This window comes from Podarcis gaigeae (assembly GCF_964106915.1).
Source record: "Podarcis gaigeae genome assembly, chromosome: 9".
Lineage (NCBI taxonomy): Eukaryota > Metazoa > Chordata > Lepidosauria > Squamata > Lacertidae > Podarcis > Podarcis gaigeae.
In genome coordinates, this window is record NC_139685.1 from 41730755 (window position 1) to 41757805 (window position 27051).

The 27051-nt window shown below is 39.7% G+C and overlaps 2 protein-coding genes across 9 annotated transcripts in view; one reads left to right on the forward strand and one right to left on the reverse strand.

The window, feature by feature from the left end:
• LRBA (LPS responsive beige-like anchor protein) overlaps nucleotides 1–12658 on the forward strand; it is a 356696-nt gene extending 344038 nt beyond the window's left edge. For all 4 annotated transcript variants that reach the window (XM_083755165.1, XM_083755167.1, XM_083755166.1 and 1 more), the window contains exons 54-57: nucleotides 1463–1564; nucleotides 4624–4820; nucleotides 9186–9337; nucleotides 11177–12658. In XM_083755165.1, the coding sequence (XP_083611291.1) occupies nucleotides 1463–1564; nucleotides 4624–4820; nucleotides 9186–9337; nucleotides 11177–11267 (542 nt within the window). In that variant the 3' untranslated portion in view covers nucleotides 11268–12658. The remainder of the gene's footprint in view (nucleotides 1–1462; nucleotides 1565–4623; nucleotides 4821–9185; nucleotides 9338–11176) is intronic.
• Nucleotides 12659–13007: 349 nt separating this feature from the next.
• The window catches only part of DCLK2 (doublecortin like kinase 2), a 75482-nt gene continuing 61438 nt past the window's right edge, over nucleotides 13008–27051 (reverse strand). For 2 of the 5 annotated variants that reach the window (XM_083755642.1, XM_083755641.1), the window contains 6 exons: nucleotides 24914–25047; nucleotides 23969–24046; nucleotides 21565–21661; nucleotides 20258–20338; nucleotides 18275–18391; nucleotides 13008–14267 (listed from right to left, as the gene is read on the reverse strand). In XM_083755642.1, coding sequence (XP_083611768.1) covers nucleotides 14061–14267; nucleotides 18275–18391; nucleotides 20258–20338; nucleotides 21565–21661; nucleotides 23969–24046; nucleotides 24914–25047 — 714 coding nt within the window. In that variant the 3' untranslated portion in view covers nucleotides 13008–14060. Of the gene's footprint in view, nucleotides 14268–15877; nucleotides 15955–17448; nucleotides 17531–18274; nucleotides 18392–20257; nucleotides 20339–21564; nucleotides 21662–23968; nucleotides 24047–24913; nucleotides 25048–27051 lie in introns of those variants that run through there. The other 3 variants (XR_014568062.1, XM_083755643.1, XR_014568063.1) reach the window with 3 other exon arrangements.

Consider the following 27051-nt stretch of genomic DNA (forward strand, 5'->3'; position numbering starts at 1 on the left):
GCCATACTTCCTGGATTTGAGTGTGCTTTGCCAAATCTTCCATAAAATAAAAGCTTTATAAAAATTTATGGTGGCTATTTTAAAATTGTGTAGTTTGAAAGAGGGAGCAGGGTTGGGTTGCAGTAAAGTATTGTTTTTTCCTTGTTTTTTTAAAAAAACACTTTTCTCGGAAATAAAATTAAGTCTAGTGCAGCATACAGCAGAATAAAAACATAGCTTGAACTCCAAGTTTGTGTTCTGGTTTGTTGAAATCGATTGAAGTTTTGCCCAGTATTTCAATAGGATATGCATTGTACTGTACCCATGTAGGAAGCTGCCTCTTACCATGTCAAGCTGGGGACTTTCATACCATCCACTATTTTATCCTTTTAGCAGCAGATATGAGGGTTGAATCCTAGCATGGAACCATTCTACCACTGAGTTGTAATACCTACCTGATCCAATAGTTCCTTGTACGATGCAGGTCTGATCCTATCAAACGGCAAAGTGAGACCGTTGTCTCAGGTGATAGATACCGATCAGTGGCAGCTATGTCTCCCAGCCATTCCTCCTGAGAACTTTGGCCATTCACCTTAACTGGCCAGCAGAGTCTTGCTGCCCTAAGGTAGCAAGTGGAGGATGCTACCCTGCTGCCAGGGTTGGATTCAACCGTCAACCTAGGTACAGCAAAAACAATGGAGCATCTTATACTTTGTCTCAGGGAACATAATGTCTTGAGCAAGCCTTGTATGCATGCCAGCTTTGATCTCTTCATGGAATTCCCTGCCCTGCCCTCCCCACACACCCCAAAAGGAGTTCTTTATTAATTTGCCCATTTGCAGATTCTATGGAGAAGGAACTATTGCTGTATACAAACAAAAGCCCCCATAGGGTCATTGACCTAGTTTAATTGCTTTTATTGGACCATGTAGTCATATTGACTGCATACAAACACCTCATAGGTAAGGCTGATTTTACCAGTGTCTGTGAATTGAGCCTTGTGTGTTAAAAACGTTTCATTCTCTGTTGTATCTTGGCTGTCTAGAACTGCGTTGTGCATTTACTGGTGGGTAACAGCATATGATGCAAATAAATATTGCAACGCTATCAGTGGAATTTGCACTACTGCGGGTGCCACATAATACCCATTCCACATTTGTAAGAATGTGATCATTTAATGCAGCAGCGTCTACACTTTGGAACTAGCTGCCTATTGAGATCAAGCAGGTGCCTTCCCTGTACTGTTTTCGGTGCATACAAGCCTACCCAGATGCTTAGAAAGTTGAGGTAATTTTGATTTGTTTCAGTATTCTGACTTTTGTATGTTTTAAAGTATGGTTGTGAATTTTTCTTGATTTTACTGTTTTATCTTTTGTAAACCTCTTGGAAGTTGCTGTTTTTTTGCAATTAAGCAGTGTGTAAATATTATGAAATAAATAAAATAAGTGTGACAAAGGAATTTCTTTCTTTCTTCCCATTGAAGGTGAATTTGCCACTCCTCGAGCGATCTTGACAGGTCATGACTATGAGATTACCTGCGCTTCAATTTGTGCTGAACTCGGCCTAGTAATAAGTGGTTCTAAAGGTAAATTTTGTTGCATCCTTTTCTAAAAGTCTACTTGGAAATGTTCCCCCCCCTCCTTGAAAGCTGAAGATTAGTACTCTTTAGGCTATGAAAGTTAAGTTTATTCATTTTTCTTATACTGTACTAATCTTTTATCTTCAGCAATTTTGAAAAGCTAAGCAAAGCAAATGAACAACTAGCAAGACAGACGAAATGTTACATTTCACCATTTAATTTTGAGTCCCACATAGTGCTTTGTAGAGACTAACCATGTCTAATCGTCAGGGGACAGCTTTTTCCTCTCTTTCTGTTGTGTCCTGACCTCTGCCTGGAGTGTGCCAGTGCTGCAGCGTAAATTATGTCATTTATGTTTTATGTTCCAATAGAAATGGACACTGGGTTTTCCTCATGTATATTCTCACTGGTATTGAGAATATATTTGTATCGGTTATATGTTCCTCTGCTTGTCCACAAATCACCTCCCATGCTAGGTGCAAATCCCTGTGTAAAATCCTTTTCCTTCCATTTTGTTTGCAATGTGTGTGTGAGGGGGAGAGATATTTTCCATCTTCCTAGAACAAGACAGTTATACCTCGCTTTGAATGCGCTTCGGGTTGAGTGTGTTTGAGTTGTGCTCCGCAGCAACCCGGAAGTAACGGAGCACATTACTTCCAGGTTTCGCCGCTTGCGCATGCGCAGACGCTCAAAATGATGTCACGTGCATGCGCAGAAGCAACGAAAAGTGACACGCGCGTGCGCAGACATGCTGTCACTAGTTATGTTTGCTTCTAGATGTGAACGGGGCTCCAGAACGGATCCCGTTCGTATCTAGAGGTACCACTGTATCCACAAGTTGATCCATTGGTCCTCAAAAGCAGAAACTGTGTTCCAAAGACACAGTTATTCTGGATATGCAGGCCTCTAGTGTTTAGATGTTCATCCAAGACCGGAAAGATCCAGGTGGGAGCCCCCCCCCCCCGCAATTAATTTTTTTTACCAAACCCTGCTTGCTGCTTTTTCAGTCAGTCTCCTTTTGTTTTGTTTTTAACTCGGCAGCAATGGCGGCAAGCAAGCAAATCCCTCTCTACAAAAACGCAGGCAGGGGGCCTTTCCTCCCTTAAGTCAGATCCACCCACATCAGTAGCACATGAGTTCCTTGGCTGGGAGCAAGACTTCTTTTCTGAACATGCCCAGTTCACCAGTTCGCTCAGGCCATCAGGAGGCGGTAGCTGCCATTTTGCATTAGTAAGAGAAACAATGGAGAAAATACTGACCTTCAGCCTTTTCTCCTGGTTCTTACTAGAAATGGAAGAAGAAGAAGGAGAAGTACCGTATTTTTCACTCTATAAGACGCACCAGACCATAAGGCATACCTAGTTTTTGGAGGAGGAAAACAAGAAGAAAAAAATTCTGAATCCCAGAAGCCAGAAAAAGCAAGAGGGATCGCTGTGCAGTGAAAGCAGCGATCCCTCTTGCTGTTCGGGCTTCTGGGATAGCTGCGCAGTCTGCATTCACTCCATAAGACGCACACACATTTCCCCTTACTTTTTAGGAGAGAAAAAGTGTGTCATAGAGTGAAAAATACGGTATGTTATATGGGAAGGTAACTCTGTTGTTGGAACAGACTGTCGGCTTGGAGCTCCTCCCCAACCCCGAAATGGAAAATTCCTTTCCCAAAGAAACCTTCAGGCTCCAATCCTATATGCACCTAGAAGCATAGCATCTTCGACTTGGAAGGGACCCCTGAGGGTCATCTAGTCCAACCCCCTGCACAATGCAGGAATTTCAGCTAAAGCATCCATTACAGGTGGCCATCCAACCTCTGTTTAAAAACCTCCAAGGAATGAGAGTCCACCACCCCTCGTGGGAGTCTGTCCCACTGCTGAATAGCTCTTACTGTCAGAAAGTTTTTCCGAATGTTTAGTTGGGATCTCCTTTCTTGCAACTTGAAGTCTTTGGTTCGAGTCCTACCCGCCAGTGTAGGAGAAAACAAGCAAGCTCCCTCCTCCATGTGACAGCCCTTAAGATCTTTGAAGATGGCTATCCTATCTCCTCTCAGTTTGCTCTTTTCCAGGCTAAACATATCCAGCTCCTTCAAGTGCTCCTCTTAAGGCTTAGGTTCCAGACCCTTGATCATCTTGTTTGCTCTCCTCTGCACACGTTCCAGCTTGTCAACATCCTTTTTAAATTGTGCCCAGAATTGGACACAGTATTTCAAGTGTGGTCTGACTAAGGCAGAACAGAGCGGTACTATTACTTCCCTTGATCTGGTCACTATACTTCTGTTGATGCAGCCTAGAATAGCATTATCTTTTTTTGTTGCTGCATCACACTGTTAACTCATGTTAAGCTTGTGGTTCACCAAGACCCCTAGATCCTTTTCACATGTACTGCTAGTAAGCCAGGTGTCCCCCATCCTATATTTGTGCATCTGCCTCTTCATGCCAAAGTGCAGAACCTTACATTTGTCCCTATTGAATTTCATTTTGTTAGCTTGCACCCAGTTCTCCAATTTGTTAAGGTAATTTTGAATTCTGATTCTGTCTTCTGCAGCATGGTTCTTTTAGTACAGTAGGACTTACTTCTGAGCAAACATGCATAGCAAGGCACCATTTTTCTTCTCTTACTACTAGGGTGTGGAGCATTGAGTTTTAGGGAAGGGGACGTGTGGTAGGATTCCTCACTGCCTAGGTTCAGATATTCACTCACCTTACTGGGTAAATTGTGGGGATAGAATGGGGAGGAGAAGAACCTTGAACTCCTTGGAGGAAAGGCGGGAAATAAATGTAATGAATAAATAAGAATAAATAAGTGAATGTAGCCAGTCACACACACTGTAAGCCTAATGACCTCAATGGGTTCCTGTGAGGATAAAACTGGGTAAAAACATGTACATTGCTCTGACTTGAAGGAATGGCAAGATATATGTGTCTTAAATAGAGTTTTAATGACACTGCCGCATTGTCTAAGTGAACCAGCTTATTTTCCTGTTATGATCACAATCAGAGAAAGCCAGATCTACTTTGCTAGCATCTGTAGAAAGTGTTAACGTTTTTGCCTTTTTCCTCCTCTTTCATCAGAAGGACCATGTCTCATACATTCTATGAATGGAGATCTACTGAGGGCGTTAGAAGCACCTGAAAACTGTCTGAAAGCAAAGCTTATCCAAGCATCAAGAGAGGGTCACTGTGTCATATACTATGACAATGGTCACTTTTGCGTATTCAGTGTGAATGGGAAACTGCAAGCGACTATGGAAACTGATGATAATATAAGGGTGAGCATTTTAAACTTCATTCCGTGTGCAGCATCGTCATAATTCCATACATTTGAAGTCTTATACTTCAGTGTTTTCTCAGCAAGTGAGGAAAAAAAGAAGAAGAATGAAGACACAAAACTTAGTTGTACCTTCCCCTACTTATCTGTTTGGTTTGCAGTACGAAAGACCTTAAGAAAAACTAATTAAAACAGGAATGGGGAGCGTCTTTAGCCTGGCAGGCCAGACTTTTTTCTTCCACAACCTGCAAGCCAACTTTGACAGATGAGTGGGATCATCCACCTGCCACTCATCCGGTGTCATAATGATATCAGTTGGTTGGCAGGTAGGTTGTGCTGTCCATGTGTCAAAGTGGATCCATGGGAGTGGGGGGAGATGCTCACCAAGCAGGATTAAACCCAGTGCAGGGAGTTCAATCCTTCTTTCCACAGGGTTCAGGTGCACCAGCAAGTTCGCTGCAGAAAACTCACTGGCACACCAGAACCAAGCAGGATTGAACTTTTGGATCAGCTGGTGCATGGGGCCAGCGACATAACAAGCTGATTTTTGTGTACAGGAGAATCATGCTCTAATTGTTTGCAGATATAATTATATGGGGGAAATGCCTGTAACTTGTTTCACATGTCCACCTCCATTAAATGTATTATCAATTCATACTTTATACTTGCCATACTATTCATATTTCACAGCCAAGTGTTTGTGGTGGTGTTACCATAGCCCCCTGGTACTTAGTGTTTTTAACTTCCTTTTCCTACAATAACTGTGCTGATAACGTGTCGCTTTCTGTTGTGATTATGTTGTCAGCTAGACCAGTAAATCTGTAAAATATCTCACAATCCCTTGGCTGGCTAAAACAATTTCTGTAGTGTTTGTCATTCCCAAGGTTTCAGGAGTGTCGCTTTATGCAATGGAAATTCTACTCTCTGTAGAGCAGCATTACACACAAACCAAGCCATTATTTTCCCGCAGCAGTCCCACTTGGATTTAGTCTTAAACAATCCACAGTCTTTCCCCCAGAGCTTCTGTACTTTATCATGCTGCAAGGAACGCGGCAACAGGATGATTAAAACGAGAGTGTTCAAAATGTCTCTGCCCACAGGCACTGGAGTCCAACAGTTTCACATTCTGATGGTAGTAGAAAAATTGAGTGTGTTCAAATTGTTCTGATATATATATATATATATTGTATCTGTGGGCTCAGTTTGCACAGCCAACAAAGTTGAAGCTTTCAGTTGTTCTATTCAGACAGTATAATCTTCTGATTTACTGTCTTGTATACAAGTACAAAAAAAAATGCTACCAAGAGAACTTTTAGGCAGTCTGGATATACTCAGGGCCTAATCAACACATTCCACCTGTTTTTGCTTTAAATATTGTATTGCTCAGTGGAACTTAGGCTAACAGCATATCACAGCAGATCTGCCTTGCAATGTTTAGATATCTTAATGAGTAACTTAAATCTAAGTCGGCAGGCCGTCCAGAGAACTAAAGTTATTCTATCCTAAACAAGGCCAGTATGCTATTCTGCCCAAAGGAACCAATTTATTTTTCTTTCCTGAGTCTGTTTTGAAAAGTGAAGTATCTAACTGGCTCTTGCTGCTTTATACCAATGTTGTCATGCTGACAGGTCTGCTTTTTCAGAATAGTGGTCTCTCACAAATCTGAGTTTTGAGACTGTTTGAGGGGAGTGCAAGTCAGAAACAAATGAATATGGAAGATTCCTTAAAATGTATGCTTTGGAAGATTATTTGCACATCTGAACTATATACAGTGGTACCTCAGGTTAAGTACCTAATTTGTTAAGTACCTAATTTGTTAAGTACCTAATTTGTTAAGTACCTAATTTTGTTCATAACCTGAAACTGTTCTTAACCTGAAGCACCATTTAGCTAATGGGGCCTCCTGCTGCTGCCGTGCCTCTGGAGCACGATTTCTGTTCTCATCCTGAAGCAAAGTTCTTAACCCAAGGTACTATTTCTGGGTTAGTGGAGTCTCTAACCTGAAGCGTCTGTAACCTGAAGCTTATGTAACCCGAAGTACCACTGTATTGGAAACAAGTTGAGTTGTCATTAGGTTACCACTTAGTAGAAACCAAAGGTATTTTCATATGGAGGCAACATCAGAACTTTAAACCGCTTCTTGAGATAAAGAACATCTTTTATATTCCAAATCCTGAGGGCAATATTGTGAAACTGAAACATTGACAGACTTGCCCCCACTCCCAAACCAACATATATATTAGTCTATCAATGTTTTCCCCCCATTCCCATCTAGGTGACTCAGTAAAATGCCACATCTATTAGTAAAACTATAAATCCCATATTTTATTTAATCAAGAGCACAGAAATTTGCTAGATTCATTGGTTGTAGAAGAGTTCAAGATTAATGGCTTTAATTTGGCTTTTAATATAGCATTTCTCTGATAAAAAGCCTCCAGTATAACATTCAAGTGAACCATAACCATAAGGTTAATGGATTTTCATCAGATGAATTTTATAACTGTAGCAAATAATTATTTGTCATGGTCTTCACTGCAATTTCAAAAATACCCTTAGGAGATTGCCATTTGTGAAATGAGCAAAAAATGGATATTGATTTTGCTTATAATGAATAATCTTTTTAGTAATTGTATTTGGTTTATTAGATAACGTGAGTGCAGCATTTTCTTTTAAACAATTTACTGCCTCAGCTTCATCATCCTTCCTGCTGTCTTCATTGTCATTTGTTAATGTATAATGTACCTGATGTGCTTAGATTCTAAGGGCAAGTACAGTTTCTTTCTTAGGTGAAAAATATGTAGCACGTATTTGGGACTTGTCATAAGAAATAACAACTACCATGATAGGTAATTTAGCCACACTGCAGTTTATACTGAGTTGAACGGTTTTGATTATTCTATTTTTAATGTGTATAGCAACGGTGCGAAAAGGTTTTATTTATGAAAAGCTAATGAAAAAATATTAGAAGCTAAATTTAGAAGTTAACAATTTCTAAAATTAATTAGAGTTAACTTAAAAGTTAAACATTTTCACTTTCAACTATTTAAAACGTAAGTGAAAAAGAGTTAATGGTTAAAAGCTAAGTTGAGCTGAAGAAGGTTCTTCACACAGAGTCTGGGAGGATGGGGCCCTAACTTCCAGCTACAAAAGCTGAGGCTGCTGAACAAACTATTGGGCTGGGGTATTGTTTTTGTTGCTGCTTTTGATATTATTTATATTTATCTTTTGTAACTTTTAGTTTTTCTTATGATTTACGTGGAAATTGTTCAATTTGGTTGTGTTCTTTTTGATATTTTATGTATTGTTTATAACTACTTTGGGTAGTAATTTTACTACCCAATACAAACTTTTTGGCTTGTACTTATGTGATTTTCATGTTGGAAGCCACCTTGAACATGGTTTGAACTATGGGAAGGCGACATACAAAATAAGATGATGCGTGATGTATAGCTCAGTTGGTAGAGCATGAGACTCAGAGTTGTGGGTTTGAGCCCCACGTTGAACAGAAGATTCCTGCATCGCAGGTGGTTGGAATAGATGGCCCTCATGGTTCCTTCCGACTGTAATTTTCAACTCATATCCCAAGGAAATAGATTCTTAACAGAGCACGAGGTGCTCCCGTGTATGAGTGTGAGGCATTAGTACTCGACTGGCAGGGCTGACATCTACCAAAAGAGAATGGCATGATGAAGGAGAAACCTATGCCAGCCTAGCTCCTGAAATGGTGCAGATAATGCTGTTTCTTTTAGCTCTCTAATTATTCCCATCTGCTTGCAGATAGATATGAGACTGGCCAAGGTTATGTTGCTGGCTGGGGTGACTATGCTGTGTAACTTGAGGAGACGGACTCCTCTGAAAGAGTGCAGCAGTTTCCCATGCAATAACCTTTGCAGTTTGGCCTTGAAACTATGTGTTGACATTGTGCCCACATAATGCACCCATAATTTAACAAGCAAATATGTTAAAAGATATCAATAGCAACTTCCAGACTCCAGTTAACATGTTGAAGGTTTTCCATTCAGGACTCCCAGCTATAACCAGGGGACAGTAAAAGTTACTCTGTGAATTTTATTTTATAGCATGTAATATGGCTTATAAGAAAATAAATGCCGCCATTGTCTGCAAGTTTGAGTTAAGTCCTCACTGTCCAAATAAGCAATAATTACAAAAATATTGACTTGTATATTTTGGAACAATTAATGGAAAGGTTGTGATCATGGTATTATGAGTTTTATCTACTCTCCGTCTGTATATGCATTTGTAATGAAAGCATTCAGCCTTGTTGGATGATAATTAACACATGGAAGAAAGAACTAAATGACTAAAGTTGTTCTTTTAACAGAAGTCTTGCCTTTTCTTTTTCTAGGCAATTCAACTGAGCCGGGATGGACAGTACCTCCTTACAGGAGGCGACAATGGGGTTGTTATGGTGTGGCAAGTGTGTGACCTCAAGCAACTTTTTGCCTATCCTGGTTGTGATGCTGGAATCCGATCCATGGCTCTTTCCTATGACCAAAGGTGAGTCAGTTCGTTTTGAGTTATTTGCTATTGGTACCACTTTGTTGTGGCTTCATTCAGCACAGATCTTATATAGCAGAAAAGGATCCATAATAATAAAAAGTAATTTATTTAGTGCATTTGTACCCTATTTTTCAGCTGAAAAGGCTCCCAGAGCAGCTTACATACAATCAAAACAGTCTTAGGAAGAAAAGAAAAGAAAACCCCAGAACAGCACAACAAATTGGGGGAAAGGGACAGGGAGGGAAGAGGAAAATAGAAATAAAAACCCAGGAACCAATTTCTAAAGAGCTGTTCCTATAATGACCATGTGACACAGTTCAGGGAATGCAAGCTGATGAAATGAGCACTTCTTCCCATCTCTCTCTCACTGAGGCAGCCCATTCAGTTCAATTTATTGTATATAGCCAGAGGCCTTACAAAGGGCAAAAAACAAGACATTCTGCTGAAATCACACAACATAAGTCTATAATTTACAACATTTTTTTTAAAATTACAGTGCATAACTGGAATAAAGTTTCATAGAGAAAATTTGGCTACCAGATTTGTAGATGTTTTCAGCTAAGAGTTCAGCTAGGAGGATCAATCTGAGAACCAATAGAGAATAGGATATATAAAAAGGGAAGTTTTTAATGTGTGACATTTTAATGTATTTTTAATCTTTGTTGGAAGCCGCCCAGAGTGGCTGGGGAAACCTGGCCAGATGGGTGGGGTACAAATAATAAATTACAATTACAATATAAAAATAATTCTCTGGGCACTGTATGTAAAGGGCAAATCAACAAATAGAGCATGCTATCCAACCTGACTTCATCCATAAATGCTTTTCTGTTCCATTTGTGCTATTCCAAAGTATCTCCTCGCTAAGTATGCTGAGGTCATCTATTGAAGCTTAAGTTCAGCAAAGGCCGTGCGTAACTCTGGAAAAGTGTCTCAAAATAGTGAGGTCTTGAGTGGTTGCACTTAATTTGAGGGTACCAAATAGAGTAACGGGCAGCGATAATGGATGCTCTGTCTTGGTTGAAGATTCAGTTTCTAAGATCACGAATTAAAGGATATTTCTCCATTCAAGGACTGTAAGTCGTAATCTTGACACTTTTGTGCCCAACCTCCTGTTCTTACTTGTTCCAACCAGCAGATCTTCATGAGAATATGGTCCTCAAAAGCATTTGGTCTATGAAAGTATCTAGCATAGTTTAGATCAATTCTGGTGCTATCAAGAGACCCAACTCACCTCTAAGATGAGCCGACAGAGTCCCAGGTGAAAGCTCCAGTATCTGCCTCATAAATTTGCTTTGTAGATCTTCTCATTCAGATTTGACACGTTCCACCGGGGCAGTCCGATGGAATATTCGCCTTCCTCCAGATTACAGTAGGCCTCATGGAGCTAGCCTTTTCACAGCTGGAGTGAGCTCTGCTTCCCAGCTCTCCCACTGCTGGAACAACTATCCCCATTAGAAGAAATGAGTGATCCATGCCATTCTGTTGGCTAACGTTGTACAGATAAGAGGTTTAGTTCCATTACAACTGGGGTGGCCAAGATGGTGCCCTCCAGATGTTCGACTCCAATCCCCATCAGCCCCAAGCAGGATGGCCAATTGTGAGGGATGATGGGAGTTGCACAGGTTTCCCAACCCAACTTAAACCAGTGCCAAGGTAGAGTGTGCTTCTTTGTCTGAAGCCTTTTATCCCACTCATCCCAGCTGTGTACACTGACAGATACCCAGTGGCAATCTGCGTAAGTTCCAGGCATTCTTTGCCATCATTCAGCTAAGTAGGCATGTGGCTAAATGTGGCTCCCCCCCCCCGCCTCAATTTTCTTCTGTCTTTTCTTCATAGGTGTATAATGACAGGCATGGCTTCTGGCAGCATAGTGCTTTTCTACAACGATTTCAACAGGTGGCATCATGAATACCAGACTAGGTACTGATGTTGAAACTTGCCGGATGGCATAGGTAGGCCTACTGCTAAATGGAGACTTGAAGCATAGGAGTCTCGCTTGGGTAGCTTGCCAGAGCCTCCGTTCTTATAAATAATTAATATAACATCTGAATGTAACTAAAAATTTGCTGGGAGACACTATTTTTTAAAGCTAATTGCTATTTTTGTAGACTTTGCTTGACTTTTTTGTGGGGAAAGGGGAAAGAAGCAGAAAATGGCTGCTGGGGTTCTGTAGCTTAAAAAGAAAATCTATATTTTTAGTCATAGTAAGTCTATTTTGATCCATGTATGGGGAGAGAGACCTAATTAAGATGGCTAAAATTCTTGTACTAGCTATATTATGAAACATGTTTCATGTAAATCTTTATAATATTGAGGAATATTTGATTAATAATGGAAGCTGGTTATAATACTGTAAGTTGGTTATAATACTGCTGTTTTAAACTGGGCTAACCCACACCACATTTTGTCTCTTGTACCTTTCCAATGATTATACTATTTCAAGCACTGAATTTCTGGGAATCGAGAATATTTAAATTATGATAAATGTAATTTTGTTTCCATCAATGATCAAGCATGCTTCTAAGTCAGGAGAATTAGTTTTTTGATTTTTTTTTTAAGTTTGCTGTTTTTGTTGTGCAGTTGAAAAAGAAATCAGCAATAGAGTTGTTATATGAAGTGCAAATCTATACGTTTTCCTCCTCCTCTTCCTTTTAATGCATATCCAAAATGTGGCTTGTTCCTCAAAACTGAGGTATCCTCTATTAGCAAACTGCATAACTTTTAAAATCATGTGGAGATCTTAAAGTACACTTCTGCTAGCTGCCTATAAGCACTACTAGGCTGCAAGCAGAAGATAATTCCAGCTCTGCCTACAGAATCTCTGGTGGCAAGAGTTTTAATTTCCATTGTAACATGGCTTGTGAGAGCAGTGTAGCACAAGCCATACCATATACGAAAATGAGGCATATATGGCATCAGTCCTTGTCCAATCATGTTGAAAACCACAGAATAGCCCCCGCCTCTTAGGTAATGAATTAAAAATTTATACTAAGGAACAATGTTATTTTGGTGTTGCATAAATTCTACTTTTTCTACAAGATTGCTGTGCAGAATTCTGTGAAAATATTTGTGAAAGGGATTGTATTGTTTTGTAGGTCTGTATTGCATAAATTACTTTGTATGTTGTGCTTTATTAAGATTTGAAACTTACATTCCATATCTATATTGGTATATAATTTTCTTCAGCTGCTAACTTGAAGCAGTTCACATTGTTGGTTTTTTTTCTAGCATTCAACTACTCTCTCTCTTTAAGGTAAAAATCTGAAAGGGGAAAACTCAGTTTAGAAAAAATAAAAATAAAAAAGCATTTGTAATTTATGTGTAATGAATCTCTTCTTTTTTTGCTAAGAAAAAAAAACTTGGATAAGTGTGTTCAGTTCTATGAAGAAAGGCTTTTTTTAAAAAAAATGCTACTGTAGTACTCACATTAAATTTCGAAAAGCTCCTGGATGGCTGTAGCAGTGACTTGGAAGCGATTCACACTGGATTGGGGCTTTCTCCCAGGTAAGGATGCATATGATTGCAGCCTCAATCTGAGTGTACAGAAGAAGGCCCAGTCTAATTTCAAAGCCTCTATTCCGATAATGTAAATGGCATGCAAGACAAAAGGAAATCAAGTTTAACACACACATCGGATAGACTTTCTAAAAGAAAAATTGCCAGTGTGTTCTTTTCAAGAATGTTTATTGCAGATCTTAACAGTTCTAAGGTAAAGGCTAATAGAAAATGATTCAGAATTGTTAAAAAGGAGCAAAAGGGAAGTAAGCAAGAGTACATACAATATTGAAACAAGCATTAAGATAAAAGATCATTAAGATAAAAGATCCATCTACCTTGACTGCACATTTAGCATAACTGCTCCCAAATAGTTCCGCTTTTCCTGAAGTTATACAGAGTGGGCTAATGAAAAAAACAAAACGGCCAAAGTATTCTGTGTCGTTGGCCAAGTAGATCATTGTTTTAGTTGGCTTGCTTTGAATATATGGCTCCGTTTAGGTTATGCGACATGCAGCAGCATTCTATTCCAGACAATTTGTGGTAAGTGTTTAACAATGCCAGGAGGGAATTGGTGCAGAACCAACAACAACGGCTTAAAAATGCTTTGTTGGCTGCAGTCTTCATACCAAAAAAATAATGGGAGAAAAATGATTTGCCCCATGATTGCGTTACTTTTGTATTCAATGCCACACAGTTTAAGTTCATGTTTTCTAAACTTTAGTTTCAATATTTTGAAAACAAGTCCCCTCACCCTGCACACATTCACTCAGGTTGTCTTTCAATAATGTACAGATTGCCCACTAGGACCAGTCTTGCCTTTCCAGAATAACTCTGGAACTGAACTTCGTAAGGTCACACAAACAAATTACAGATTTTCAATTGTTGACCCCTGGCAATTTTATATTTAATAAAGACCAGAGTTTGGTGGGCAAGGCTTTTTAGTGGTTCTTCCTATGTAGAAGTTTGTATATCAACATGTGATTACCATGAGATAGTAGATCAATTCATTCACATCCCAAAATGTTCAAAATTATATTTAACACTAATTATTATTATTTTTGGGGAAAAAGAAAGTCCAAATATAATGGTCAAAGTACTAAAAGCTAACATACATACTACCTACCTCTCTTTCAGACAGATGTGAACAAACTACAGTAGTGAGGGCATGTGAATAGTAGTGGATAAATTCCTGACCTAGCAATGGACTTCAGTAGAATTTGTCTCAAAATCCTGCAGTATCATCATGACATGATGAGACAGAGTGCGTAGAGAGTGGCTCAGAAGCAGCAGGAAATAAAGTTTTGAGCCCGACCACAGGAAGATCACGAGCTGCAGCATTTATCATAGTGGTTTGATCCACAACAGCTTGGCCAGAGTCCTGACAGCGCTTGTTGCAGAAAATTTGTCTTTCTTTATCTAGAGCTGTGTTCTAAAATACAAATAAATGAAGAAATAAAAAACAAAAACCTCACATCACTAAACCGTTACAGCTCTCATATTCGACAGCACACAATAAACCCATCTTTCAATGCATGCATTAGTCTGAAGAAAAGGAGAAGTAACATTGGAAGGCTTTTGTAAATTTGCGGTTAGTGTGGATGGTTTCGGAGACTAGCTTCACACATGCATCACACCCAGCGCATTAGGAACAAGCACTGCATGAAAACAACATTCCATTGCAATGCCAGTGAGATAATTTTAATGAGCTGCTTTAAACACCCCCCCCCCAAACAAAAAAACAACCACTTCTCCTTTGCAAGTCTGGTGAGGAAAAAACATGTATGTGTGGCCGGTGTGTGTGTGTGTTTAAAAACACCTGTTAAGCACTCAGACCCTGATTTAGCTGTACTAGCAAGTAACTGGCAGCCCTGATGTTGATTTGAATCAAGGCACTTCTATGTGGATAAACATTAAATTGCAAGGGGACTGGGTATGTAGGTATCTAGGCATGTAACCATTACCAGCATTGTTTTCTCATATAGTTCAGGGCATATTGACCAGAATTGGTTAACATGCTGTTAGGACAAGATATAAAAGTAACAGGAGTTGTTAATGCTAGACTTATTTCTACTTCAAAGACTACATATGCATGCTTGCAAAGATGTTGTGTTCTTCTACATACTATACTCCCCCCCCCCCATGTGAGCAGCTCCAACCATCCACAGGTTAAAGCTCACATAGTCTCCACCAAATCCTGAAATCACAGTGGTGCAGAATGAGCAACAGGGATATCAGGAATGGCTACTGACCATGCCAGTGTTTGCACAGAAATTAGGCAGAAGAAGCAGCTGGGGATAATTGAGAATACTTGTTGTACAGAAAACACTGCATCCTATGAATACACCCTAAATCAATAAGGCAGTAAGTAGGACACTCTGAGTTAAATCCATGCTTAGAGGAGAAACAGAAATCAATGGGGCATTAGTTTTAATGCCACCACTCCACACAATGTGGAGCTGTGGTTATCATCTAAGGAGGTCACCAGAACCTAACTCTAAAGCTTTTCATAAACTCTTCCACTTCAGGCTTCTGATGCGAGAGTAGTTATTCCCACAAATAGAAGAATTCCTGCACATCAGGGTGAAAGCTAAGACGAATCTTTTCCCCATGATATACAAATTTCATATGACCATCAAGGTCCCAGATGAAATGGGGCGGGGGAGGGGGAGGGCAGAGATATTTCAAATATACAATCTTGCCCCACACACTTGCAGCCTAAAATGGTACCACCTGGGAAAGCTTTCATTCTCATGAGTGTGTTAAACAGCCTCAAAATACAAGTTTAGTTATTTCTATCTGCTTTATGAGGGTGACCACAGAAATGCACATTCCACGAGACCATGTTGGCAGTGGTAGTGATGCAGTTTGAGGATTATGGATCAGTAATCCAACAAATAGCATCCCAGGAGAGCCGTTATCTTCCCTTTCTGCAGACAGTTCAAGTTCTAGAATCTGTACCCAAAGACACAGGACACAAAACACCATGCATGGCTGAAATGGTACAAATGGTGCAAACATATAAATGCAATGAAAGCTTGCCATGTGCCTCTTCTGCATCACTTAGCAGACATCCCCACTTCAGACTGCTATCTGGTTACTTCTCCTTTTCTTTCAAACTAAAAAAAGAACATATTTTTAATGTAGCGAGAAAGCATCGTAATTAGTACATACCATTGCCTTGGACCTACTCAGAGGAAAGCAATGCAGGCATTGGGAGAGGAAGCAAAAGAAGAAAGCAAGGGACAGACACTAGACTTACTTGAAGCAGAACCAATAGTATTGCAACATTTATAAACGTAAAGAACCCTATTCTGAAATTAAAAGTAGCACTAGAACTAAATGGCTTTAATGCAATGATAGTCCCTACTCAGAATGTGCCCACTGAAATTAATGGACCCAATGTAGTCATTAGTCATGTCTATCAGTTTAAATGGGTCTACCCCGAGTCAGACTGACATTGGATACAACCCATTATATCTCAAGATTCCAAGGGGGAAACAGCATATTGTATTTTTAAAAGATGCAATTTCATTATTCTACCACATGAGGGCCATGTCTGCTTTAACTCAAAATCTCAGTGAAAGAACTGTTTTGTGAGGCAAAACTGAAAATAAATTGGAATTAAGAAAATTCTGTATACAGCAGAACACAGGAAATGAATGCTTGCTGAATAGATGTGGAGATGATTTTATCACATTCCCTAAACATATATTTTCTTAGGGCTCAATAACAAATAAAAATAGATACTAAAAGTAAAAAGCGAGGATGACTTTGTTATGGCATCTCTCCTCATCTCTGTTTGTCCCCTGTATGCTGTGATTTCTTATATAAATATACAGAAATGGCTCATTCACAGTATACAATGGGACCAAGTTGCTAGAATACTGGCAATAGGTACTGGGGGGATCTTTGCATGTAGCTGGGAAGCCCAAAAGAAAATGTCTGTCAGAATCAAAAACAGATATCCTTCTAGTTGTGTTCACCTCTGCAGTTGTGTGATAAAAAATATTTTACGTATGCCTTCACCACCACTACCACCTCTCGTGCGAAGATGAGCAAGCTGCCCTTGAGCTAAGTGCACACATGCTTCACCACACAGGAGATGCCAAATTCCTCTTACAAATCTTGCCACAGAAGCATGAACAGAAGAAATGCACCTAGTAATGTACAAGCCAACCTGTGATTACAGGTTGGCTATTTAGTTCAGAAGAGGAGCCAAACAGGTAGGCTTTGAACATCTACGGAAATTATTGTATATGTTCTACACCTCAATACTAAAATCATCCTGGCTTTTCCCTTCCCATTTAATTAATGAAGCAAGTGACTATAGTCAGCACTACACATCTCCATATTCTTCTCACTACCCTATACATATTTACTCAGTTGTATTGCAGCAGTTTAATCAGCAGGGAAGGAGTAAAGGCAACAAAAACCCATAAGTAGTGTTCGCAGTGTGTTTCACTGGCTAGAAACAAAACCATCAGGCCAGAAACTCCACACCAATAAGAAGCCAGAAACTGCATTATACTGGAGGCAAGCTTAAAGGCGTGCAGACTAAGCAGCTAAGAGTTAGAATTTAAAATCACTCTGTTAAATAATATATTTTATACCAGGCTTCTGCTTCAGGTTTATCCATAAGTCTCAAAAATACAAAGTATGAAGTTCTGGGGCCCCTCAGACTGTCAAGTCAAACTGTCAAATGAAATGCAAGCAACAGCATCAGTCTAAAGTATTTCCCCCCTTCTACTGCTGTATTTCAATCTAAAATAAAATGCTACTTTTTGAACTGTCATTCATAAGCTGATATAGATAGCTACAAATGTACAATGACAGACAGTGCAACCTCATACTTCTTGCATACCCATGACAGGATTTCACCTAGAGGTAAGTGAGTATAGGGCCATAGGCTAAGGCACCACCATAATTCTTTCCAGAAATCTTAGGATTTTCCCCAAACCTAAAATGACTTTGGTTTCCTACTGCATAACAATGTCTATTGGTGCTGCATATTTGTGTAGCAGTGCAAACAAAAGCCGCTAACATAAGGTAGCATCTTTAAGAACATCATTGCCAAAATGCTTTATTTTATGAAATAAAAATTCTTTAGAGCACAGGTGGAATAGCTGAAAGCTATCTGTGACTGGACACAAAGATAACAGATGACTTAAATAGGTCTGAACTGTTTGTTTAAAGTGAAATTACACAATTATAAAACAAAAAATATGAAACACAAAAAACGTCAGCAGCTCCTTTTAAAGTGTTGTTCTTAAAAATGCATCCACAGCACGGGGGGAAACAGACACAACCAAAAATATTCACTGCTCTTTTTCAATGGAAGGATTTCATAATGGCATTTCTGAGGGCAGGTGGTATGGGGGAGCTGGCAGGTGACTGATAGTAGATTAGTAAAGTAATAAAAATGATGCATTTGCTTACCATGATGACAGAAACCCCTGCGGTTGGGTTATTCTGTTTTGGTAGTGTGTTGTTAAAGTGCTGCTTTAATTTACCTGTTACTTCAGCTTGCATATTATTTTCCTGGGAGGCATCATCCTTTGTAAAGAAAAAAAGAGAACCGCATTTTAGTATGCAGAAAAGCATTGCAATCCCCCGCTCTTTCTTTCTTTCTTTCTTTCTTTCTTTCTTTCTTTCTTTCTTTCTTTCTTTCTTTCCTTCCTTCCTTCCTTCCTTCCTTCCTTCCTTCCTTCCTTCCTTCCTTCCTTCTTTCTTTTCTTTTCTTTTCTTTTCTTTTCTTTTCTTTGGAGAGGGATGACAAATTAGCCTGGACATGAAATAGCCTGGACACAAACTTTTCCACTAAATGAGCCTTGTGCCACATAAAACCAAGAAGGAAAAATCTCTGGGCGTGATATATAACTGTAACCAAACAGTTCTAAATCCCAGTGGCTGCTAAGGGACAGAGATAAGCACTTTTTAGTCTTATGATGTTAATCCAATGCAAAGCTTATCTTTAGATGCCTTCTGCCTTGTGATTGTATCAAAATTGTTGGACTTCTGGCGAACATCATGAATTCATGCTATGATAACATGCAGGCTATGAAAACATTCTCTACAGTATATGCTACTGCCACCACTGGGCTCCTTTGAGAGGACAGGCAGGATATAAATAAAATAAAATAACTACAAAATGAAAGGTAACAAACTGTGAAAACACAGTGGAACGAAGAGTTTTCAAATGAAGCACAATAAATTTATTTCCCAGATACCTATGCCTCTTTTCAGGGGTTCACTAAAATGTCAACACACAATAGGCATGTTCAGGGACTTAGTGAAATCTGAACATATGGAGGAGGGCAGAGGCATGCAGGCAAGCCCTGCCCTTACCATCATGACATGCAACGCCCGCCCCTCATCAGAAAAGTCCAGCCTTTCCCATGTTGTAAAATGAAGGTTTACAGAGGTTTCTACTCTACTTCAGGCAATCGAAGGTAGTCGCCCCTGCAGTGCTTCTTCATGTAGCCAGGCTTTCTGCCACCCACATTTGACACATAAGGTGTGTTCAGGTATTTGCCTGAACATGTGAATGCTCAAAGTAGTTTTGAAACCTGTACAGCAGTGGTAGAAAACCTGTGGCCTTCTGTATATTATTGGTTTCTAACTCCCAGTCAGCATGGCCAATGGCCATGGCTTGTGAGAGCTGTGTAGTTAAACAACCTCTGGAAAACCACAGATTCCTCATGCTACTGCAATCATCCCAATGTAGGCAGAGAGCTCAACAAAATCAGGCACCAGCTCCCAGGCTCCAGTGCTCTTTCACTGCTTGTATACTGCTAAACATTCTGTCCATTCTGGTTATGCATTGTGCAGACCAGAAATTGAGCCTCTTTCCCCTCCTCTCACCCAACATGTCAGAGGCACTGTCGGGACTGACTCTGCTGATCAAGTAGCCAGCCACAAAAATGTCTCCTTCTACCAGAAAACTGACATGGAAGTAGAATTCTGTCATAATCACAACACTGATAGCAGGCCCGTGCAGAGCTTGTCTGAGGCCAGGGGCAGGACTCTTCTTAGAAAAAACCCTCAAAAAAGCAGCTGATTCCTGATGGGGCCCCTGGTCAGTTTAGCCGTCTGAGGCCTGGGGCAACTGTACCCAAGCTGCCCTCTCCCTCTGCCCAGGCCTGACTGAGAGAAACTTCAGTTGTTTTGAAAACAAGGGCCGCCAAGTACCCATGTGAAGCCTTCAAATACAGACCATGCAACTAGATGGAAGATTTTTGGGGGCATTAAAAAACAACAGACATGTCAGACTATGCAAGCACTTTGGAGTAACAGCGTAAAGGTAGAACTTAGCTGGCAGATGTGCCAAACTGCATTTCAGAAGATTAGGACTTAACACAGGGTGGGCTTCTTTAGAATTAATTTTGCATAAACATGCAACATAAGAAAGTAGTTACTCACTGACACCCAGGGGTGGTTTAGAATCTGAGCGGCTGTGTATCGCGCTTCCACATTTACTTGTAGCATCAGACTAATTAACTCCTGGAAAGGGAGGGGGAAGGAAACATGAGGAAAGGAATGAGCACAATTTATAGTCGTATTAAAAATGGGAGACTGCTTTTGTCACAATTTTTGCTTTCGATCTTCATGCTCACGTTTACGTTCTCTTGGTAAATAGTCTCTAATGAAGTACAGTAAGTAAGTATGTGTCCCAATTAAGATTTTTCTTCAGCAGCTTTATTTCTGGCTGTGCAGAAGCAATAAAGTGCACAGATGCTGGGGAAAGGATGCTAAGCAGACCGCAAAAGGAAGCCTCAAGTGCATCCTCACCTTCCGTTTAAAAGCATATTGACGGCTGTGGTTACACTCTAAAATGGGGAAGCACTCATCCCACAAAGCTGTAGCAAGAGGGTTGTGTCAGAGGTTAGCCATATTTTTGAGATAAGAGAATTGCACCAGGAATTCCCTCCTGGGAGGCAAAGCCCATGATATTCACAGTAACACGTTCCATCTAAAAACCACACTGCCATTGACGGCACACACTGCAGGTGGAATTGCTTTTGCCCAGGAACAAATATTGCTGTTTCACTAGTGCAGAATTCATTATTCTTACAATATAGGCCCATGCCCAAAGGAAGGGGTCCTGATCCCCTACAGCAAATGAAAAACATCTATTTCTTATTTAGAAAATAGGAGTCTAGTACCTGTGTTTCATTTTACTTTACAAAAGTGGAAACAAAAATGGGAACATTTCAACCGTGTCATAAATCAAAATAGGCATGAAACGTGAACTTAATCACATTCTCCTCAATGTCACATGATTACAGTCAATTGTTGCCCACATCTAGGCATAAATATTGTACTGACCTATTTTACTGAACTTTGATGTGGATAAGTTCGTACTCTGATTTAGCAGAGCACCTGTCAGCATATTACCTAAAACCTATTAATTTGTCCAATAATTTTCAAGTATGAAACTCCACCACTCATTTGACTTTCAGAAAAGAATGTGAACTTGAGTGTTTTCCTTAATCACTTCACTGAACTGGTCCCACTGCAGTGGCTGATGTTTTAATATCCAAATGAAAGAATAGCTGTCAAGCTAGCCGCATTACCATGGGAGCCCCTATTGAAACTATTTGTCTTGGTGTGTTCTCCCAGCAATGGCTCTGGTGTCTTTCGTACTCTGCAACCAGTTTGGGTAGCAAAGACCAAACCAAAACCCAAAACATAGCTTCATCTTTAATATCATTAATACAGCCTGATACCTTAGCAGAGTCAGTGATATTATCCCAGTATGGAGAGGGAAATTCTAGCTTTCCAACCAAGATCTGATCAAAGAGATCTTCTTGCACATTGTTCTCACTGTGGATCAAAACCAAGAAGAAAAAGCATGTCAATTTAAAAATCATTTATGAAAGCTAAAAAACAACAAAGTTATGTTTATTTATTTTTATTGATTAGTTCAGAATTTGCAAACTGCTCTCTTCAGAGAATACCCAAGAAGAAATATAATACACTGTTCAGAATATAAAACATAATAGAGATCATTAAACAAACAATTAGTCAGATCTGCATCACTCTACCCTAATTTTCATTCTTATACAACTGTGGGCTCAATTTATTTAAGCCATACAAGTAAAGAAAACAGGTTTCTGGCTGCTTCTTGTCAGTGAAAGACTTCAGAACACCTCAGTGGCTCTAATGTGTCACAATTCTCCCTACACATCAAACAGTCTGTTACTATGGGCAATTATACAGAACAGAGAAGAGATGCTAGCCTGTTCTAGCTGCTCCCATCCTGAGCAGTGAAGGAATGTATCATTTTCTCACACTTGGATTCAAATTATATGTTGTGCAGGATTTTATAAAGTAGTATTTATATTTATTTATAAAAGTATTTATATACTGCCGTATCATAAAGTAGCAGGGCAGTGTATGTATAAAATGAAACATAAAACAGCATTCTGTGATTAAAAAGAGCACAAACAGTCATCTGAATTAAATTGTGCAGAAACTGAAGCCTGCCCTCACAGCTCAAGGCAGGAACAGCTAGAAGAGGTTTGCAGTTGTGGGGATACAACTCTGAAATGTTTGGGTGCTTTTCAACTAAGTTTGTTTGGAGGAGACTTATTAAAATTAATGGACCTAAGTTAGTCATTAATTTCAATAGCTCTACCCTGTATATAACTTGGTTGAATACCACCTTTTACTTCTAACATTTCAGTTTCCTTTGTATTGGTATACTGATTTATGGAAGCTGCTTTGCTCACCAGAACTGATTACCTCTTCCTATTGCCATGTCCCATGGCAGAGGTGGCTAACTTGTGGCCCTCTGGATGTTGCTGAACTCCCATCAGTCAGAGCCAGCATGGCCAATGAACAGTGATGATAGGAACTGTCAACAACATCTGGAGGGCCACAGGTTGCCCACTACTGCCCTACAGGATCTGAGCAAACATTTCATTATGCTGTGTGGGCTGTGAATGCCTTTCATGAGGCTAAGGACCATTTCTGCAAAAGGACCTTAGAGATGAGCCAAGATGTAAGAAAGAAATGTTCAAGAAATGTAAGAAAGGGAAAATCAATAAGGAAAATTATACATGAGTTCTGGGCGCCACAGTTTAAGAAGGATGTTGGCAAACTGGAATGGGTGCAGAGGAGGGTGACTAAGAAGATCAAGGGTCTGGAAGCCAAGCATTATGAGGAATGATTGATGAAATTGGGTATGTTTAACTTCGTACACAGGCAACTTAGAGGAGATATGATATCCATCTTCAAATATCTAAAGGGCTGTCACATGGTGGACAGATCAAGCTTGTTTTCTCCTACTCTAGACAAGGACCAAAAGATTCCAGAAAGAAGATTCCGACTAAACATCAAGTAGAATTTTCTGACGGTAAGAGCTGTTTGACAGTGGAACACTGGAACAGACTCCCATGGGAGGTGGTGGAATCTCCTTCCTTGGAGGTTTTACAGCAAAGGCTGGATGGCCATCTGTCATGGATGCTTTAGTTGAGGTTCTTTCATTGTAGGGAAAGGTACTGGTGATCCTCAGAGTCCTTTCCAACTCCACAATTCTATGATTCTAATATAAATATTTTTTGCACTCCTGGAAGCCCCGATATTTGATGAATATATGAAGTGGCTCAAGAACCAGCTACCTTGACCACCAAAAGGCTAATAAATTGTAATAAATGAAAATTGGGAATCTAAAGACACCAGATACGTGAATGTTCTAACACCATATGCTGATTATAGTTATAAGGTGTCCAAGTCCAAGTTCTAACACTAGAGGGCAAGCTCTGCATGCTTAATACAACAGAGGGGTTCTGAAGAAAGAGACTCAAGGACAAGGTGACAAAGATGTTGGGAGCCTTGCCTGCCTACCTTAGACAAACAATATAGCCTATTCATTTCTTCCTGTAACGAATATTGCTCTTCTTTCTGAATATTCTGATGGCAGATAAACTGAATGCATTATACTTAACAGAATAAGGAAGGAAGGAAGGAAGGAAGGAAGGAAGGAAGGAAGGAAGGAAGGACGATATATAGCCTGTGAAATATGAGAGAAGAAACAGTATTTATAATATTTACAATTTAAAGATTGAAAGTGATGTAGCGTAGGGAGAAACAGATCATCCATTTTAAATGTCACTTCATACTACTTACCTACGAAATGGTGGAAATCCACATAACAGTATGAATGTGATGACACCTGCAGCCCAAATGTCGACCTTTAAGCCATAACTGTAAAAGAAGAGGGGGGCGGGTAATGACATCTTTAAGATACTTCCTCTATATGCACTACAAGATTCTGCACAGAAGGTTCTCGGGTTTATTCAAATTTACTGGTTCGTGCCATTTTAATTTCTAATTTTAGCAGCACACTAACACCAAATTTCCAAGCAAAGCTTGACAAAGCTTGCTATTGACCTAGAAGTAAGTAAAGATCAGGCTGAAATTAATTTGTTCATATTCTGCTACCAGATATTATTATATAGAATACATGTACATATTATTATATGGAATATAATAAAATGTCTATTGTCTGTATCTCATGGTATTCCATATATTATCCAATGTGAAAATAATATTTGGCTTTGTTCAGATGTAATGTCAAATGATGGTTTGGTGTTCACAAACTCCTTTCTTCCTATCCCTCTCCTTTCACATCTTCAGCTTGATTAGTAACTTGTGTGGTTTTGCCAAACCAAAGTTTTCCATTTCAGCTGAAGCCTATGGCTTCCATTTAATCAGAAGACTATGGCTTCTGCAAGCCTCGGAAAAACCCCAATACCTGAATCAAGCCTACATAAGCACATACCTGTTTATACAGCGCCTTAGGATAAATGGGTTCGTATCAAACATTAGTTGTACTTAGAGTAGACCTACCAAAATCAGCAGACATTGCTAACTTAGGTCTATAAATTTCAATGTATCTACTCCAAGTAAAGCTTAATTGGATACAACCCACTGATTTCAAATATATTTCCTGTTCAAACAACTATACACAACCACTCTATAACTATTCCTAAAACATATTAAAAGGTGCGCACACACTTTCTTACACCAAACACAATAATAAGAAACCCCATTTTAATAATGCATGTTCACCCTGTCTCTGCAATGATTTCAGGAGCTACGTATGTTGGCGTGCCACAGACTGTATAGAGGGGTCCTTCAACCACAGTGGCTAGTCCAAAATCTCCTAGTTTCAGCGATTTTGTCCCATCTGGATACTCACAAACCTGGGGTGGAGGGGTGAAGGGAGGAGAAAACAGAGAAGGAATAATAACTTGTTAGTGGAGAAACATAGGGACAATACCTTACAGGACTGCTGCTAAGAATTATTGCATGCAAAGTGTATTGAGGGGAAAAGTGCAATATAAATGCTACCCTGCCCTATAAAAGTAGATAAACACACTCCAGTCATTCCAAGTGGAAAATGCATTCTAATGTTCATCATAGGTGGCAACAAGTTTGTAGAAAGCAAGTGATATAAATACTTAAGACCTAATAGCAATACAGTGGTACCTCGGGTTAAGAACTTAATTCGTTCTGGAGGTCTGTTCTTAACCTGAAACTGTTCTTAACCTGAAGCACCACTTTAAATATTGGGGCCTCCCGCTGCCGTTGCACTGCTGCTGCATGATTTCTGTTCTCATCCTGAAGCAAAGTTCTTAACCCGAGGTACTATTTCTGGGTTAGTAGAGTCTGTAACCTGAAGCGTCTGTAACCTGAAATGTCTGTAACCCAAGGTACCACTGTAATATTGTAGTAGACAAGAATGAGACAGACACTGGTCTTGGCATATGAAGGCTACCATTTTATTTAAACCTGCATTCATGTCAATCAAATCCAAAATCAGTAAGACAGAATAACACAGGAACCTAAGCAGTTATCCCACCAATATATTGGCCTGGCTTTCCACGCTGCTCTCACCTGAGTGCACTTCCTGAGGGAAAACCCTGTGCTGGGTGTCATGAGTCAGTAAAAGCAGGTTTCCACCTTGCAGTTGCCCCCACATTGCAGGTAACAACCAGGGCTATGTGACTGTTTACAAGCACCTCCCATTGCAACTCTATGTTGGTGCCCTGTTCCATGGCTAGTTTGTTAGGACACTTGTCCTTTCACCCCAAACATGCCATGAACACATACATACTCTCTCATGAACACATGCACTATTCCACCCACCATCAAACTTGTGACAAAAAAAATATTCTGTCCAGAACAAAGGGCTGCTATATACTATCCTTTAAAGCTGAAACTCCAAGGAAGGTGAAAAAGATGCTTCTCCCCAGCCAATCTAGATGCCATGGGGGAAAAAATGTTTCGTGGCCCTCAGAGCAATCAGTTATCACGTGGGCTAACTCAAAAACCAAGGGAGGGAAGATGGGTCACCCAGTCTGAGTGAGACTGAGATGTGTACTGGCCCTTAATACACTGCAGACATACCAGCTCTTATCTTCAACACACCATTATCAAGGAATTTCAATAGGTAACTGTAAAAGCAAATCAATTGTTTTTTTTTTTGTGGAGAGTCTCAATTAGAAACCATGGGTGGGTGGGTGGAATTAGCAAAGTCTGTGGATAAGTCTAATTAAAGCAGCTGCCTACTTAAGCATGTAAATAGTCTAACAGTCAAATTTGGTTACAAAATCGATGACTAAGAATCAAATGGTGGGGAAGATATTCTGAGCAAAGTGTTAGAAGGCCTTACAGAGCTTCTTATATTCTTATATTACTTACTTCTGAGCTATACTGTCAGGGAACTCTTTGAAGAAGTAAAAGAAAGTACATAAAACGATTGGCGTATAGTTCCAATGGGCATACCATAGATCAACTACATCTCTAAAATATGCCTGTTTAATTGCCCAGTGTGCCTTTTTTCTTAGTTAGCAACATAATAAACATATACTTCTAAGCAGCTCTCTACAAGAGATGCTTTTCCTGACGGTGCTATTCAAATGTATTGGTCTACATCTCTGACCATTCGCCGTGATTGCTGGGGTTGAAGTCAGGAAACTTCAGGAAGGCACCAGGTTGGGAAAAGCTAGCTTATGTATTGAAAAATCTCCCTAGCTCTGTGTGTTATATAGAAAGATTGCTAAAACTATTCCTTTGAGTCATGGCAAAATATGAATGACTTTCCTTTGTTGAAAAACTTCAGAAATTCTGATAGTGCAAATAGATAAGAGATAATCATGCAGGTGCAACAGAGACAACAGTGTGATGTAGCTGCTAAAAAAAGC